General features: G+C 38.6%; 1 protein-coding gene across 1 annotated transcript in view; it reads left to right on the forward strand.

Moving 5' to 3' along the window:
* LOC147750636 (lysosomal alpha-glucosidase-like) overlaps positions 1-16,808 on the forward strand; it is an 817,641-nt gene that overhangs the window by 396,220 nt on the left and 404,613 nt on the right. Inside the window, exons 8-9 of the mRNA XM_086967236.1 lie at positions 6,536-6,661; positions 13,565-13,696. Of these exons, the coding sequence (XP_086823362.1) occupies positions 6,536-6,661; positions 13,565-13,696 (258 nt within the window). The remainder of the gene's footprint in view (positions 1-6,535; positions 6,662-13,564; positions 13,697-16,808) is intronic.

Here is a 16,808-nt window from a genome sequence, read left to right on the forward strand (position 1 = left end):
ATATCGAGATGACAAAGATTTCTGTGGTGGCTCATCATCTAACAATGACCACTTTTAATATTCAACCGTATGTTAAGCTGCACATGAGTGATTTTGAAAGGTTTCTTTTAACGCGGTTTAGGTTAAACATTTTATTTAGCTTCTTATGTTTCCCCAAGACGAATGACTGGACAAGGCAATTGTCTAAATGTCCATGCGACGATTTGTCCAGCCAATCGGGCATGCATATCTTGTTATTCTGTAACTATTATACTATTTCTAGGACAAGATGGATTGTACCAATATTGAAGAGTATGGAACTCAGGCAATGTCGTCCTGCCTTTTTAGCCATCCAGAAACTAGATAATATATTAACTGTTGCATCTGTTTCTGCGTTCTTAAAAAATGTTTTTAGTTCACGGAAATCAATTCATGTATGAAATTAAATCAGTTTATTTATAATGTACCATGATTGTTTCTACATCTTTTTAAACTTTGAAATTGTGATATATAATAAAGTTATTGAAGTGAACACTGGAACCAATTGAGGAGGTTCATGGGTGGGCTTAAACAAGTCCACTGACAAACACCTGCCGAATCTTGCGCAGGTTACATATGTTCATTGATATACTCACAATTGCACGTGTGGACTTATAATAATGTCTATTATAAATCTTGGAATCAATTGTTCAGACACTCGATTGACAGGTTAGAGATAGATCACCCAAAAGGTTTTTTGCATATATTATAATTTTGCCGTTTTACTTCCAGTTTTTCATAATTGATCATTGAAAAGACAGTGTACTCATATGTCACTTTATCAATGTTTCATACAAGAATGCTAGAATTTAGTTGAGTCACGATGAAGCTCGTGCCTGAATACCTTTGTTCAGATTCTGTATACAAATGTGAAGAACCTTTACACACACATTGTTTTTTTACATGTCTGTCTGTTCGCTTCATGCATGGAATATATAATATGGGTTTTATACTCATATAAAATTGGTTACAGACATATTTTTATACTTAGTAATGGTGGGGATTCATGATACATTCGAACGTCAGTCTGTCATTGTACCAACATTCATGTTTCAGCCAGCCAATATGGCAGCCAACTTGATAGAGAGCCATCACCCTCATCTTCAGGTCATTAATGAGAGATAGTTGCCCTGCTCTAAATAGGGCAGGGCCATCTTCATGTGACCTGGCAGTCCAGTGGTAGAAAAGCTGCAAAATTAAGGGTTTTCAATAGCAGAGCCGGATAAATTAGTATTGGGAACAATGAGTTTAGTGGGGGGCAGTGCCATCAACCTATAGCAGTATTTTCGTATCTCCAAACTCTAAATCAGCCCCTGCATTTTGAAAAGAGTTAAACAAAAAGCACAAAAAATACACCTTTAAAGCACTCTACTGGCTTCCAGTGGAAGGCTGGATCAAATTCAAAATTCACTGCTACATGCACAAGTCATTTAAGCTGAGGGTGCAGGGTACATACAGAGGCAAGCATCTTAATACCTGCATCCTGTGAACCTACTGTTTACCAATGCACAAAGTCTCCTTCAACATAAATTCAGGCTGCAAAAATGTCTGGGCAGTGATAGCAGAGTTTTTGGCTCATATTATCGAACACTTGTGACCAATCCTTGAAAGCACAGGCTAATTGTTAATTGTCTACTGCTACATAAATATCCCATAAACTTTAAGACACACAACACTGGCCCCAAGACACACATTTCAGCACCCGCTTTAACAGTAAGTCTTTCGTGGCTGTGGAAAGTATTTAGCTTGTTAGTCTCTTGATGTTCATGTAGATTGTTCCACATAGCACAAACTTGTAAGGGAAATTATTTGCTTCCTGACCTCATTTCTATTGTCACATGCTCCTGTAAAAGGTTTTTTTGTGCTGGCGCTCTATTTCCTCTCTGCTTTACGTAGTGGTCATCTGTGTTTTAAGAGTCAAAAGAATCATTAATTGGGACTTACGGAGTAGAATCAGTGATTTTAATTTAATTTTGTCCCTCTTTCAAGTCCTCACTTCTCTCTATAATCTTTCTCTGCTAACGTCAGGAATTCCTGAGGCCTGGAAGGCTGGTATTGTTACTCCTTGGCTAAAGAAACCTAAAACGGACTCACTAGGCCTAGTCATCAATAGACCTATATTTCTCCTTCATTTTACAGCCAAAGTAATGAGAATGTCAACAACAAGTTCATCTCTAACTATTTGGAGGCAATAACTCTCAGTCTGGATTGAGACCCTGCCACAGCACCGAATCCATGCTAAGTGCTGTTATTGACAACTTTTGACTCATTCTGCACAAGGAGGCACTGCTGCAATTGTCCTATCGGACCTCACAGCAACACTTGATATTGACTCATAGTCCATGCAATTGTCCAGACTGAGCTCTGCAGGTATTAGAAAAAATATAGCCAAATGGATCCACTCTTTATTATTGGATAGAATTCAAACTGTAGCTTTGGGACCTTCCGTTACAAACCCTTCACCCAGACGTGCTAAGCTACACAAGGACTCATCAACATATACATGCAACAACTTAGTAGCCCAGTTAGATCTTTTGGTTTGAAAATTATTTCCTATGCAGATGACGCTCAGGTCCTGCTGACTGTCTCCCATGATACTCTGGACAAAAGGGAACTTTAAATATTGTATGAAAGTGGTGGCTAATTGGATGGACAACAATTGTCTTAAATTGAATGGAGATAAAACTGAAATACTTATCTTTGGAAAACATCTTGAAATTTGGACATCCAATTTGTGGATTGAGGAATGAGGTCCCTCACACACCTGCCTTTGAACTCTGCCTGAACTCTTGACATAATCATTGACAATAGTCTTTAATTTTCTCCCGAGGCCAACAAAGGGTGTTCCTCTTGCAAACGTTCAGCAACTGTTTCTGTTTCTCCCTCATTTTTCTAGGAAGATTGCTAATAGTGTCAAGAATTGATCACAGAAATAACATGCTCTTAGGCATGCCTTCTGCATTTTTAACAGTTTACAAACTATTCAGAATGCAGCTGAACAACTTTTGTTAGACACCCCCAAACATGAACATATAAAGTCTTCTCTTCATGCTTTCACTGGTTTCCAGTAAGGAAAAGGATTCTTTATAAATCTATGCATCTTACTTACCTGGTCATCCATGATCTTGGGCCTTGTTACTTGAAAGTGAAATTGAAGTTTCAACTCTATGCTCCTGGTTGTCATCTTTCATCATCTTCATGTTTCCTTTTGAAGGTTCCTAAGATCAGGTTGGCCAGTCCAGGAGATAGATCTATCTCCTTTCTTGCTGCCAGGCAAATGAATCTTCATCCTGAAGACTTAAATTATATAATTCAGACTACATCTCTTTCGGATAAAAGCTTAATACTTGTCTCATTCCTGATTCCCAGTTGTTGTTCTTCTCTGCCTAGGCCAATTCTGCTATTGCCGGGCTGCCTTTATTCTGCCACTAGAAGCCAAGGTAGCTTCCTAAAAAAAAACATTAATGTGTCCTCTCAGGAGTGCTTAAAGCAGCCCTCCCTTGCAAATGGATTTGATTGCACTTGTAGATCTTTGATACTCTTTTAGAGGTCCTGAGTATTCAAGGAATTTTCATTGGTGATTTTCAGACAATTATTTCTTTAGCTATTCTAAGCCTGACCTCCTCCATTAATTAGGGTGGGCTTTTCAGAGATACTTTTAGTGGAAGTTTCTGAGGCAATACCAGTGCTCACATGACTGTCCATGGATAGGACTCAAATTGCACTTCCAGAGTTTTCACTTATGATTGCATGGAATCCCAGTAAACCTTAGTTTAGAAGTTTGAAAGTTTGTCTTCCCTTCTGTTGGGGCATGGTCCAAGCCGAGCGGGATGAAGTCATTTCATAGCCTGATTGAGCCAAACAAATTTGCTTTCATCAATTTGTGTCTTGTTACTGCCATCTCTCCAACCCCTCTCCTCGTGTAGAGAAGGATTTCTATATGAAATCCTTTCTTGCCTGAGAATCACCTGGTGGGACACTTTTCTTGCCTTGTAGCTAAAGGTTCCATGCTGCAATCATGATTTTGAAGCACAAGAGGCATAGGACATTATTTAGAGTTTGATGAATAGAATAGTACAACAAAAGTAAAGTCAAGTGCCAGAGGCTATAATACACTTGTAATACGGTGGACAGGTCATTTGCCACATGTATGATTGGTATTCAGTCCTCCAATCTGTAAAATAAAGGCTTTATTTCCCTAAAAGGAAACATTTTTTTACTTATATCAAACGTTTATCGTTTCTTTTTTTACTTTATTGAAAATCAGTTCTGAAGTAATCTCAATGAGCACAAGATAAATGAATCCGAGCCTTCAAAATCCCTCATTATTATTATTATTGTTATTATACGTTATTTATAAAGCACCTGGCTACCTAAAAAAGGTTTCCAGGGGCAATGCAATATATTCTCATTCTCATTCTATACATTCTCGCAGCAATGGAACTGCGCCACTTTCTTTAGATCGATTTCTTTGCCTCCTACAGACACAACCGCCTTGTCAGCTGCGTAACAGTGTGCTTGTTCTTTTCAGAGGAATACCAATTTTCAGTCCTGAAAGTTGTCACAAATGCTGAAACATATTATTAGAAAATGTCAAAGGAATGATCTAGTAGCAACAAAAATGCAATTTGCTGTTCATATCATGGGTGTTTTCAGCTCTTTAGGAATGTGAGCTTTGAGGAGAATGTTTTGTAAGCGCATCTGCTTTCTGTTGCTTCGCCCCAAACAGTGTCATTATTATGGCATATTAGAAAATGGGAAAACATTCAGTGAAGTGCAGTAGGGAAGAAATGATCACATGATATTCTGTGCAATATACTGTGCTCTTGCAGCCTTTTATTGAGTAGAGTGAGTAAGGGTGTGTTGGTGAAACGGGACAAAGCGGGGAGGGGGACGAGTAATACATTGGTCTACAAGGAGAATTGCTACCATAGCAGGTAAACGTAGAGGAACATCCCTATAAGCATAGATGTGTAAAGAAATTCCTCAGCAAACTTCACAAGCTCACAACCTTTTTAATTGTTGCAAAAATAGTACTATGAGAAAATACAACTAATAAAAAATTGACTCCTAGTATGAGAATTATATAATGAAATCCTTTTGCGCAAGCCAGATTTTGTGAAGTTTACACACTTAGCAATCTTCAAAAAGTGCAAAGCTTGTAAACCTATCAAAACTTGTCACATACATTTTCAAATTTGACCATATCATCTCCAAAGACTGCAAAAATTCCATTTGCCGAGCAAGTCCTGTCTGCTGGCGTTTGTCGTAAATAAAGGGAGTAAAGTAAAGAGGAGAAGCACACACAGGAAAAATGTCAGTTTTAGAGACTTGTAAAAAGACGCATCATTGCAGTAGTCAATGTCCACAGCACTCAGTGTATTCATTACAGCAGAAGACTGACAGTTTTCAAACCTGAGTTCTGCATACTTCCACAGATCAATGCACTAGACCAAAGTTGGCGTTGATTTGCAAACGGTTATTGATATATCTTGTTTACCTTTTTTACCAGTCATCGCAACACCTAAATGAGTTTTGTAACTAAAATGGCATACTGATTTTATTTTCTTTAGCCAGTCAACTGAAATTATCAAAATATAAGAAATGTATAACATTAGGTAACCAAAGCACAACTTTTTGTTAACTTCAAAGTAATTATCCCACCAGAACTCAATAGTAGGATCTCAAGTTTCTAAACTGTATCCATCCAATGTTCCTGAAAAGGTGGAGGCTAATAACTTGGAGCAGAATGCGACTTGTTCAACTCCAATAAACTTGAACTGGTTTCTATAAGTGACAGTACTAAAATTGAGAAAATTGGAAAATGTACCATAGTTATGCAGATGGAATTTCACCCACATCAGAGCTAAGTGAAAGACTAACATGTTAGCACTCCTCAATCAATACTCAAAGGAACATCGAAATAACGTTTAAAAAACAGACATCTCAAAGTTGTACAAAATGGGGTGGTAATGGACGGAGCATCTGAACCAATCAAACACTCACACCCAGTCAAAAGATCTGGGTTTAATCCATCACCGTTCTTTAGCCCACTCTGCCACCCCAGTTCAGACATGGCTATATGCAAATCAGTCTGACCCTGTGCCTCATGGGAACAGTCCAGCCCGAACTGCCAAGCCATGCCTTCCCTGGACCGGAAACAAGCTTCCGAGGACCGGTTTCTGACATTCCAGCCGGCTTCAGCCCGGCTTGCTTGAATCCAGTGGCAAAGTGAGCAAGGGACTCACGTCTGAGCATACAAAGTTGTAATCAATCACAGACACATTTAGATCTGTTAAAAATGTGTGAAACAGATTTAACATTAAAAATACATAAACATGTTTTATCCACCTCTCAAAACCTGATAACACATTTTATTGGTCTTTTATGTTTTCTAATATATGTTGTATGCGGCCCTTACAAATTATAATAAAGCGACTACTAGTTAAAAAAAAAACTCCTGATATTTTTGCAGATGGCAGCAACCTTGAGGATTAATTCTTGCTTTCAATCATAGGCCATTGGACGTCCATTCCTTCCACCATACTGGTCACTGGGATTCCAGCTCTCTCGATACGGCTATAAAAGCCTCACCACCATGAAGGAAACAGTCAGGCGCATAAGGCAGTATAATATCCCACACGTAAGTATCAGCCAACTTGTACATTAATTTCAGCCATTGTGTCTGGGCCAGAAAAAGTTTTGTGTGTTGCAGTGTATGTTTCACAGGAATGACAAAGGAAGTCCAAGTTTTGCCTTTGAGAACCGCCTTTTCTGACATGTTAACTTCCTTACTCGTGATTTGCTTTGAGGCCGTAGCTGCAAGAGGCCGAAGTGGACAGAGTCGGTCCTTCTGCACCAGCCTCACCAATTCCAAAACACAGTAGTTAGAGGGCTGGGCACCTGGTGGATGAGAACAAAAGGCAAGAACTGATCTCCAGTCGGCGCATTCAATAACTCACTTCACATGGGAACTCCTGCTGGAAAGACGTTTTTGGGAGCTTCATTTCAGTTTTCTTTTGTTGGAATCCACTTGGATGTAGGGCGTTCTTCAGAAGAGCTTGGTGTTTTGCCTATTTTTTTTTAGAAACTGGACTCAGATGTTTTAAGTGGGGAATGAGACAGGATGTCTTCTCTTAGCAGGACCCCACGGGAGATGCATCTTCACTGGGTTCCTTCAGTACCACTGCTCTATAAAAGATTCATATCTCAATATTTCTGTCAATGTTTCTCCATTGTGTATTGAATCCATTTACTCATTGGTCCACTTTTTATTCCTAATGTTAGCAAACACCCGATAGCAGTAATCCAGATAAATACAATGTAACATGAGGCTGAAAGATTGTTGTCCAAATTGTATAAATTAATTCAGCAAAACTCAATTGCAGTTTTCTACTTTATCCTGAAAGAATTGTCATTTCTAATATCAGGTCTGGCAAAATGAGGTATTCGTCCAATTGCTGTTTGCTTGCTGTAATCTAGGTGACTTAAATTATGAATATTACATTTTCCCTTTACCATTTGATGTTACCTTACTAGGACGAGGATCTGAAGGACCTAAAGGCATACCTAATGGATAATATAACTGCATCATCTCAGCAGATTAACCATGGGTAATAAGGGTTGAGTTATCAGAGATCAAATTAGGATCTTCAAATTCTTTCTGCATATGTGACTATGAACTATTCAATAAGTCAGGGACTGCAACACACTCGTCTGACTCTTCGTTTTAATTGGTAAATTGTAAGAAACAGTGTTGTGCTTCAATCCCAACAGCTGGAAATTTGATAATACAACATGCCTACATTTATCAGCCTAAAGGTATCCCAATTTTTAATCTCAATCCAAAATTGATTACCATTTCCAACGACAATGGCGATTTTGATTCCACCTAACCAACAGCAGTATATTTTCAGTAATGCACAAAATATTTTTCCACTAACTGGGACAACATAATGGACTGGTAGTCAGTTAAACAGTGTTTATGGAAACCTCTCTGCGATGATTGCGTTTCCCTAACTCTGTCATTTCTTCAGAGTAAGACTATAAGAATATCAGTCTTTGATTTTCGAGTTGTAATAGATCAGGTTCACTAATAATTAAATATGAGTCATCTGTCTCAATTCTCAGGAACTATACACTTTTCTTGACATTCCTGGAATACAGGAATCGGGACTGTAGACCAGCTTCACGAATCCAATGAAATAGCTACATAGAAGATCAATCCAGTCCAATAGTTTAGGAGTTTTGGAAGCATGAAGAAGCATTTTGGATGTTTCGAACATTAGCCTTTTTCTGCAGATTCTATTGTGCCGCAAATGTTAAGGAGGAGAATATTTCCTAATGGTTTCCTAAGCTGTAAAAGGGAACAATTTCCATATACTATTACAGCAAAAATAATATCCTCTAATGTTCAGATGGATTAGGAAAAGCCATTTTTGCATCAACTATCATTTTACTTGCATCACTAAGAGGTCTGATACTCTGTGTTATTACTTCTAGTGTCGTAGTTTGGATTAGCTGTTTTTCACTGTTGCATTAACTTCCTAAGATAAAACCACTAGATATATTGTTTTTTTCTTGTCTGTATAAATCCTCACAGTTTGAAATAACACTGCTGTTAATTCATTGTGAAACACTTTCTGAATAACTAATATATGGATACACATATATTGTCCATATTCCCTGTCACTCCAATTGCCAACTTCCAACTAGGTTATTTCTGAAGTCACTATGGCTGTATGTGGTATTTGAGTAGCACAAACCTAACTGAAAGGCAGCAAAGCATTGATCAAGGTCAAAGGAAAGATACCTCAATTTGTAGTTGAGAAGGTAGCTGAGTTTTGTGAGAGAAATTAGACTTTTGAGATGTATTGTTCTTTAAAGAAGAGTGTCCTCAGCTCAGGAAGCAGTAGTAAAATCTGAGTTTAACAAGATGAAGTTAATGTCATTATGTTTGTTCTGTGATATAAACATTTCCCTCTCCGTGTCTCACCCATGTTGGTGATTTAACTGTTGTGTATCACATTGTCAAACTAAGGGGGTAATTAGGATTGCGGGCAGATCACCACCGCCCATATGGCGGCAGCGGTCCGCCTGCTAAAAACATCCTCCGGCTCTGTATTTTCCCCCGCCACAGAGACCGTCCGCCGGTTTTCTGCCGTGTCGAAGAGTAGACCGGGTGGAAAAGCTGCTAACATGGTGGTGGTGTCTGAGAGACACCGCCATCCATATTAGCATAGTAGTGGGGACATGCTTTTCTGTGGTGGCAACGCCGCCATGGAAAGGCAGGTGGTTTTCGGCATTGGGAGCCCGTAGCGATCCCCCAGGGATTCTACGGGGTGGGGGGTGCACATGGCAGTTCCATGCACAACATGGCAGGCACCGTGCGGTGCCTGCCACATTGTGAATGTAAATGCACGACATGCCTTCTTGGCATTGCGGCGGACAGTGCTGAGAGCACTGCCCGCCACAATGTCAAGAATGCAGAATGCGCCCACCAGTGTGGCATGCGCAACCTAATGTCCCCAAAGGGGGCCCCGTACCAATGGCGGGCGTTCCCATTATACGAAAGCCATCCTAATGATGCCCTAGGAGTCCAAAAGAGATAGCAATTCAATTTCAGCATCAGATTCTTAGACCAAACCTCTGACACTGGTGGCAAAGACCAGTTGCAAACAATTTACTACTTGTATATAGAAAACGGGGTGAAGGTAATATACTACAGTGCAACGGGAGAACTGGCGCTGGCTTGCTGGCAGTGTTCTTCCTCCCTCTTGGTTGTGAGGCTGCTCAGGAAGTGATTTGGTTGCCAAGCCCTGGGATGCACTTAAATGCTTTGGAGTGGTACTTCACCGGATATACTACAAGCTACACTGGTGCTGGCACTAAGCTCTCCTCTATGCAAATAATTACATTCAACACCGCCAATGCAATATTTTAGACACATTATATTTGAATAAATATTAATATATCATTAAAGATCATTTAAAAACAACAACGTTTTGAATGTATTTAATGTATTTGCTGCCTATACTGACTGAAGAGCAATGTTAAACATCTGCTGTGTGTCTAATACCGCTTTCCCTTCAGGCACAGTGTAAATGTAAGGTGTTGCCATTTATTTGATTCGAGAGGCATGTTAAAAAGTAAGAGATATTTTCAACTGCACCTATTTCATAATTGCACAGCCACAGCTGATGCCCATGCTCCCGAAATGCCATCCTGAATCAAGGCTGGATATATGCAAACAGCACCAGTCCAGTATCCACAAACTTCGGCTTCTGTGGAAATGTAAGCCTCTGATTGCTCAGGTATCCTTGTGACAGTGGTTTAGACACTGGTATTACCCAGGATCGATTAACACCACTGATTTGACTGCGTTCATTGCTGCAGTGCGGCTGACTTCAAGAGAAAGAAAGTCACACCATGTCACTCTCTTGGACAGCCCCGACCCACTGGTATCCTTTACAAGCCAACATAATCTTTAAGAGGACATGGATTACTTTATGAGACCGTTAATCTAATAACTAAGGGGCCGATTACGATGGCGTGGTGGGAAGTCCGCCACTGCTGGGCTGGCGGTGAGGACCCCTGGCCCGGCGGATTGTGGACTTCCCACCATCACCCTTAGAATTCCCACCGCCAAATTAGGATGGTGATGGGAAGGGGAAAGGTACCTCGGCAGACAGAAAGACCGTCCGCCGTGTTCCCGCAAGGCGAGCCTTTTCCGCCCGTCTTGCGGGCCAGGTACAATGGGTTTATGGAAGTGGTGCCGTGCAGGCACCGCCGTGGGCATTATGGGGCCGATTACGATGGTGGCAAGTCTGCCACTGCTGGGCCGGCGGTGAGGACCGCCAGCTCGCCGGTGGCGGACTTTCCACTATCACCCTTAGAATTCTCACCGCCAAATTAGGATGGCTGTGGGAAGGGGAAAGGTACCTCGGCGGATGGAAAGACTGTCCGCCGTGGTCCCGCAAGGCAGGCCTTTTCTGCCCACCTTGCGGGACCAGGTACAATGGGTCTATGGAGGCGGTGCCGTGCAGGCACCGCCGTGGGCATTGTGATGCCTGTCTTTTGCGGCAGAGTCCCCGCCACAAAAAGACAGGCGGAAAATGCCTTCACGGGACGTTGCGGGCCCCAGGGGGGTGGGGGGGTGGTGTGCTGCACTTGGGGGGTACCTACGGTACCCCCCTACATATGAATGTACAAGGTGGCAGGCATCGCATGGTGCCTGCCACTTTGTACATGCAAATGTAAAACATGTATTTTTACCTTGTGGCGGGTGCTGCCACCCGCCACAATGTAAACATACAGGATGCGCCCGCCTAATTCGTTTTGCGGGACCGCCGCACCTATTGCGGGTGGTCCCTTTTCCAGCAGCGATGGAGGGCGGACTTTGTCCACCCGCCATCGTAATCGGCCCCTAAGTACCAAGCAGGTAAAATATGGATCCCACACTGAATAGGAGAATCTCGAAGCAAGGCATCTTTCCTGCTGGAGATTCCTAAATTCAAAATAGAAGCAAATACTTTTCAGGTATGGGTTGTTCGAATTATGTGAAGTAAATTGTCAGGTGACCTTCAAACTCTTCATTCCATGTTGCGATCAGGAAGTAGTTAGAAGATAATATACCCGGAAAGCATTTTATTTATAAATTCAATTGTTCTGCTATTAGTTCATACATGCTCTGTGGGTTTTTCCCTACATTTAACATACAGCACTCATGAATATCGTCAATTGCTGAGCTTAACTAAACTGTAAAGTAAAGAAGGAATTAAGGAGGCATTAAAGTTTTGGCACAGTGGGAGACCAGCTATAAATCAGTGTTGTTCTAACACCCTAATCTGCACTTTTTCCATCTCATATAGAAGGCATATTTTACCTCCCGGGGACCGTCACGAAACTCCTGACTGTCCTGGACAAAAAAAAATGATGCCTGGCCTCTTGGGCCATGGGAAAGCATGTCCTCTATGCCACCCAATTGCATTTGATAAAAGTGGTGCAGCTCCATTGGCGAAAACCTTTAGCCAAAAGTATGTCTACCAAGCCAGTGGGAAGCTCAAAACATGGCACGAGAATCTATGCTGAGTTGGCTAGGAGAGGGAATCGCCATTATGTTAGGCTGGGGGGCTGCTTACCACAACCTAAGTAATGTCCTACATTTCTCGCTTTGAAGTCAACGGACATGAGTTCTTAATATTGCCACAAATATGTGTGAAATGAAATGTAATTGGCTAGGTCAATGCCCAAAAATCCAACTTGATACACACATTTTCAAATCTTTTCTCAACATCCCATTAATGTAGAGTGCTCTGCTGATAACCTTTTGCACACAATACAGCAAAGTATAACGTTCAATACAGGCCTCCTTGTTTTTGGCAGTCTTGTGTGGTCAGCCAAAATATTTGGGCTCAATTATGTGGAAACTCCCGTGATTAAAAGGCTTCACTTATTAGGATACAGGGTTCCTCATCCACAGAGGAGGCATCTTTCATCATTAGGACCTGCTTCTTATCGGGTGGGGGGTGCAATAACCGACTGCCATTCTTTTGGAGTTCTTTATGAAGATGTTTTATCCCAAAATTCAAACAAACCAATATGGCTTCTTGAATTTTCCCATTTGAGAATTCACTTTTTGTGATTCTAGGAAAATGGTGGAAGACTGGGGACAAAAGGATAAAGGATTAAAATTACCAATGGAAGTACTCAACATAAGGGATTTATTAGTACATTTCTTCCATGGTAAGATTAACAAAACAAGGATGGATTCACAGGACTTACACCTCCATATAATCTGATTTGGACAACATGTTTTTTGTCTCTGAGGCCCACAAGGGTCCATGGCATTCACCAAGATCAGCTTGTAATTACCCAAATCTAGTAATTTGTGATTTCAAATTAGTAAGGGGTGAAGTGCTTTACGTGAACACACAAAGAAGAACAACTCACTTGTTCACCTGTTCATAGATGAAAATGCTATCAAAATTGAGTTACGGTTTCATGCTGGATCCTGGCTTCTCAATGTTCATTCATGGAGTATTTATCCAGTGAGATAAAGCTGGTAGTAGAACCTATTTGTGAACCTGTGCACCTGTATGACAATCTAGCACTATGGCTGGATCCCGCCAGACCCCCTCCGAAGGCCACTCTTGGTGCACTTAAATGTGTCCCATTTGTTGGTTGGTGTGCATTAAACGTGCATCTTCCAGGCCTTCTTGTATTTGCCCAGTTGCATGAGGCAACTCACCTCTGTAAAATAATCGACACCTGTTTTCTTGCACATGGGTGCTAACTTCACACGCACCCAACATGTATAGCAGAGATGGGGGCAAAAATAAAATAGCAGAAACCCTTCTGTAACCCAAACATGCCTTGTCCGTGTAAGCACTAAAAAATACACAACTGTCCCATAATGTCCCTGGGTCTTTCTATAATGACTAACAAGTCGCGTCCTTTGAAGTCCTCCTCGAATTTTCTTCTGTTTCATTTACAATTGCGTCTACAGTTATGGATTTAAGTCCTGACATGTTTGGTTGTTTTTTAGGATGTTCAATATGGTGACATTGATTATATGGACCGGCAGATGGACTTCACCTTTGACAAAGTGAACTTCGCAGGATTACCTGACTATGTAAAAGAGCTGAAGAAGGATGGAATGCACTACATCATTATTCTGGTAAACCTCAAGTCTGCCTGACTCAACAATACCTATAATTACCTTTTTATTTTGTGTGATTTTTTAAAATGTAATTTATAATGAATTAATTATCTTGCAGGCATACAGGAGTTTGGTTTTACAAATTTTGGACCTAATTTAAAAAGCTTGTAGTGAATTTAAGAGTAATGTATGACTGCAAAAAGAGACATTTGCTTCCAAATTAAAAAAATCATTATTCACAGTAACGGTATTTGGGAATTTTTGACCACAGTAAATCGGCAAGTTGAAAATTACCAAAGTGTTTAAAGTAGTTGTCTTCCATCGAAAAAGTGGCACAGACCAAACTAATCAGAGGCCCATAATTCCGTATAGAGCTGGTAACTCTCTTACCAGTCAAATCGGAGATAACGCGTTCCACGAAGTTACAGTGGATGTGTCACGTTTCTCCCAGAAATTTTGACTGCTGAAAATGTGGTAAATAACAAGGGGAAGGGTTAAATACTCAAATTAACCTCAGGACTGCCGATCCCTCCTGCAGCATTCTACTTGATTGTATTTCACCCATCATTCTTATGTAAAACAATACTGACCCTGCTCCTCATGTGCACAGTACTTCCCGAACATCCAGACGAGATCCCCTCCAGAAAATAACGCAAGCAGCCCCAGACCAGTTTCGGCCTAATTGGACCTTGTCAATAGATTTCAGCCTTGAGTTCCCTGGCACAGTGAGCACAGGAGGCTCACTGATAGAATATCGATGTCAAAAATATTTATGTTCTAAATATTGAAAAAATGTATAGAACACAAAAATATCGACCACTATACCTAAACAGGTAAGTACAAAAATATCAAATAAAAAATATCGATGCAAAAAATATGGATGTTCTGAATATCAATTTAAATATATATGATGACAAATAATATATATTAAATATATTAAATATTGTTGTTAATTTTATAAAAATAAATTAAAGTTAATATATATTTTTACAAAATATAACAAACTTAATTTATAAAACAATAAGCACACAAACATAATTTATACATATATATATTTACTTTAAAATATATTTTTTTAAAAGTTTTAAAATTATATAAAAATAAAATATCTATCTATATATATATATATATATATATATATATATATATATATATATATATATATATAATAATTTAAAATATTAAAAAAGCATTCAAGAATAAATTAAAACATTAAACTATAACCAAAATGTAAACTTAAATTGCCTACTACAATAAGTGCAACATTAAAGAAAGTGGTGGATAGCAAAATAATTACATTGACTATTCCGAATCCAGTGAGAGCAACAGTAGGGAAAGTGTTGGATAGCGTAGGGTAAAACAATTACTCTTCCCACTCCAAAAAGTGCAACAGTAGATAAAGTGTTGGATAGCGGAGGGATAAACATTACTATTCCCACTCCAGTAAGAGCAACAGTAGGGATAGTGCTGGATATCGGAGGGATACAAATTTCTATTCCCACTCCACTGAGTGCAACAGTAGAATAAGTATTGGATAGCGGAGAGATAAAAAATTCTATTTCTATTCCCATTCTAGTGAGTGCAACAGTAAGGAAAGTGCTGGATAGCGGAGGGGTGAAAATTACTATTCCAATCCAGTAAGTGCAACAGTAGGGAAAGTGTTGGATAGCAGAGGGGTAAAAATTACTATTCCCACTCCAGAAGGAGCAACAGTCAGGAAAGTGTTGGATAGCGGAGGGGTAAAAACTTACTATTCCAACTCCACTGAGTGCAACAGTAGAATAAATATTGGATAGCGGAGAGGTAAAAATTACTATTCCCACTCCAGTGATTGCAACAGTAGGAAAAGAGCTGGATAGCGGCGAAAAAAAATTTACTTCTCACACTCAAACACTTAAACAAAAAATGTATATATAAAAAAAGTAATAAACAATATTTACAAAACAAATATAAAATTAAATATAACAAGTATTATACATATAGAAAGAAAATCCATTAAATAGTCATTACATACAACAAAAACCTAGAAATATTATAATAAATAGAATAATAAATATATTCACAAAAAAATAATTCTTTTAAACTAGAAAATATTTACAAACAAAATAATTGATTAAAACATAAAGGTATTTATTTTATTTCCTACCCTATATCACCACACCAATAACAAAACACTTTAACATTTTTAATGAAATATATGTACATAATTAACATATTAAATAAACAATTAAAAAAAGTAATAAAAAAACTAATATACATTAATTAACTACACAAACTTTAACACTATAAAATTCACAACACACACCTACATTAAACTATGAAATAATAAAACACAATTAAAACTTAATTTAAAATTTAAAAATATTACTATTAACAACTAATAATTAAATAATTACGTTTAATTTAATACCCACCCTTTACCCCTTTAAACGTAAAAACAACCCACAAAAAATAAACAATTACTCTAAAAAATATCAAATAATTAACATTAATTAACAACTATATATTAATCAACCAAACACAAATTACTTACCATCCTTTACTCCTATAAAAACCCCTACACACACCTAAAATAATTACACAATGACCATAATTAATTACCAATTAATTAATTAAAATTGATTACCAACCAATTATTAATTCAATTAACAATAAATGACTTTCCACCCTTTCCACCCTTTGTACCTATAAAAACAACAACATTCACCTAAAATTAATGACACAATTGCCAACATTAATTACAAAGTAATTAATTAAAATTAATTAAAAACCAATTATTATTTAATAATAATTTACTTCACACATTTAACACTATAACATCTAAATTAAACAAATATTAATGAATGAAATTAATAAATATTAATACATGAAAATCAATCAACACATTTATTATAATGAAATTACTTCCCACCCTATTCCCCTATAAACCCACAACCCACTACGGAACTAAAAACACAAAATTCAAATAAAATTAATTAGGGAATTTAATATAATTAAATGACTTCCCACCCTATGCCCCTATAAACTCACAACCCACTACGGACCTAAAAGCGCAAAATTTAAATTAAAAAAAAACCTATTAATAATTTAACACATATATTAAAAATACAAGCTATTCTTATACAAAAAA

The sequence above is a fragment of the Lissotriton vulgaris genome, chromosome 1_1, assembly GCF_964263255.1.
Source record: "Lissotriton vulgaris chromosome 1_1, aLisVul1.2, whole genome shotgun sequence".
NCBI lineage: Eukaryota > Metazoa > Chordata > Amphibia > Caudata > Salamandridae > Lissotriton > Lissotriton vulgaris.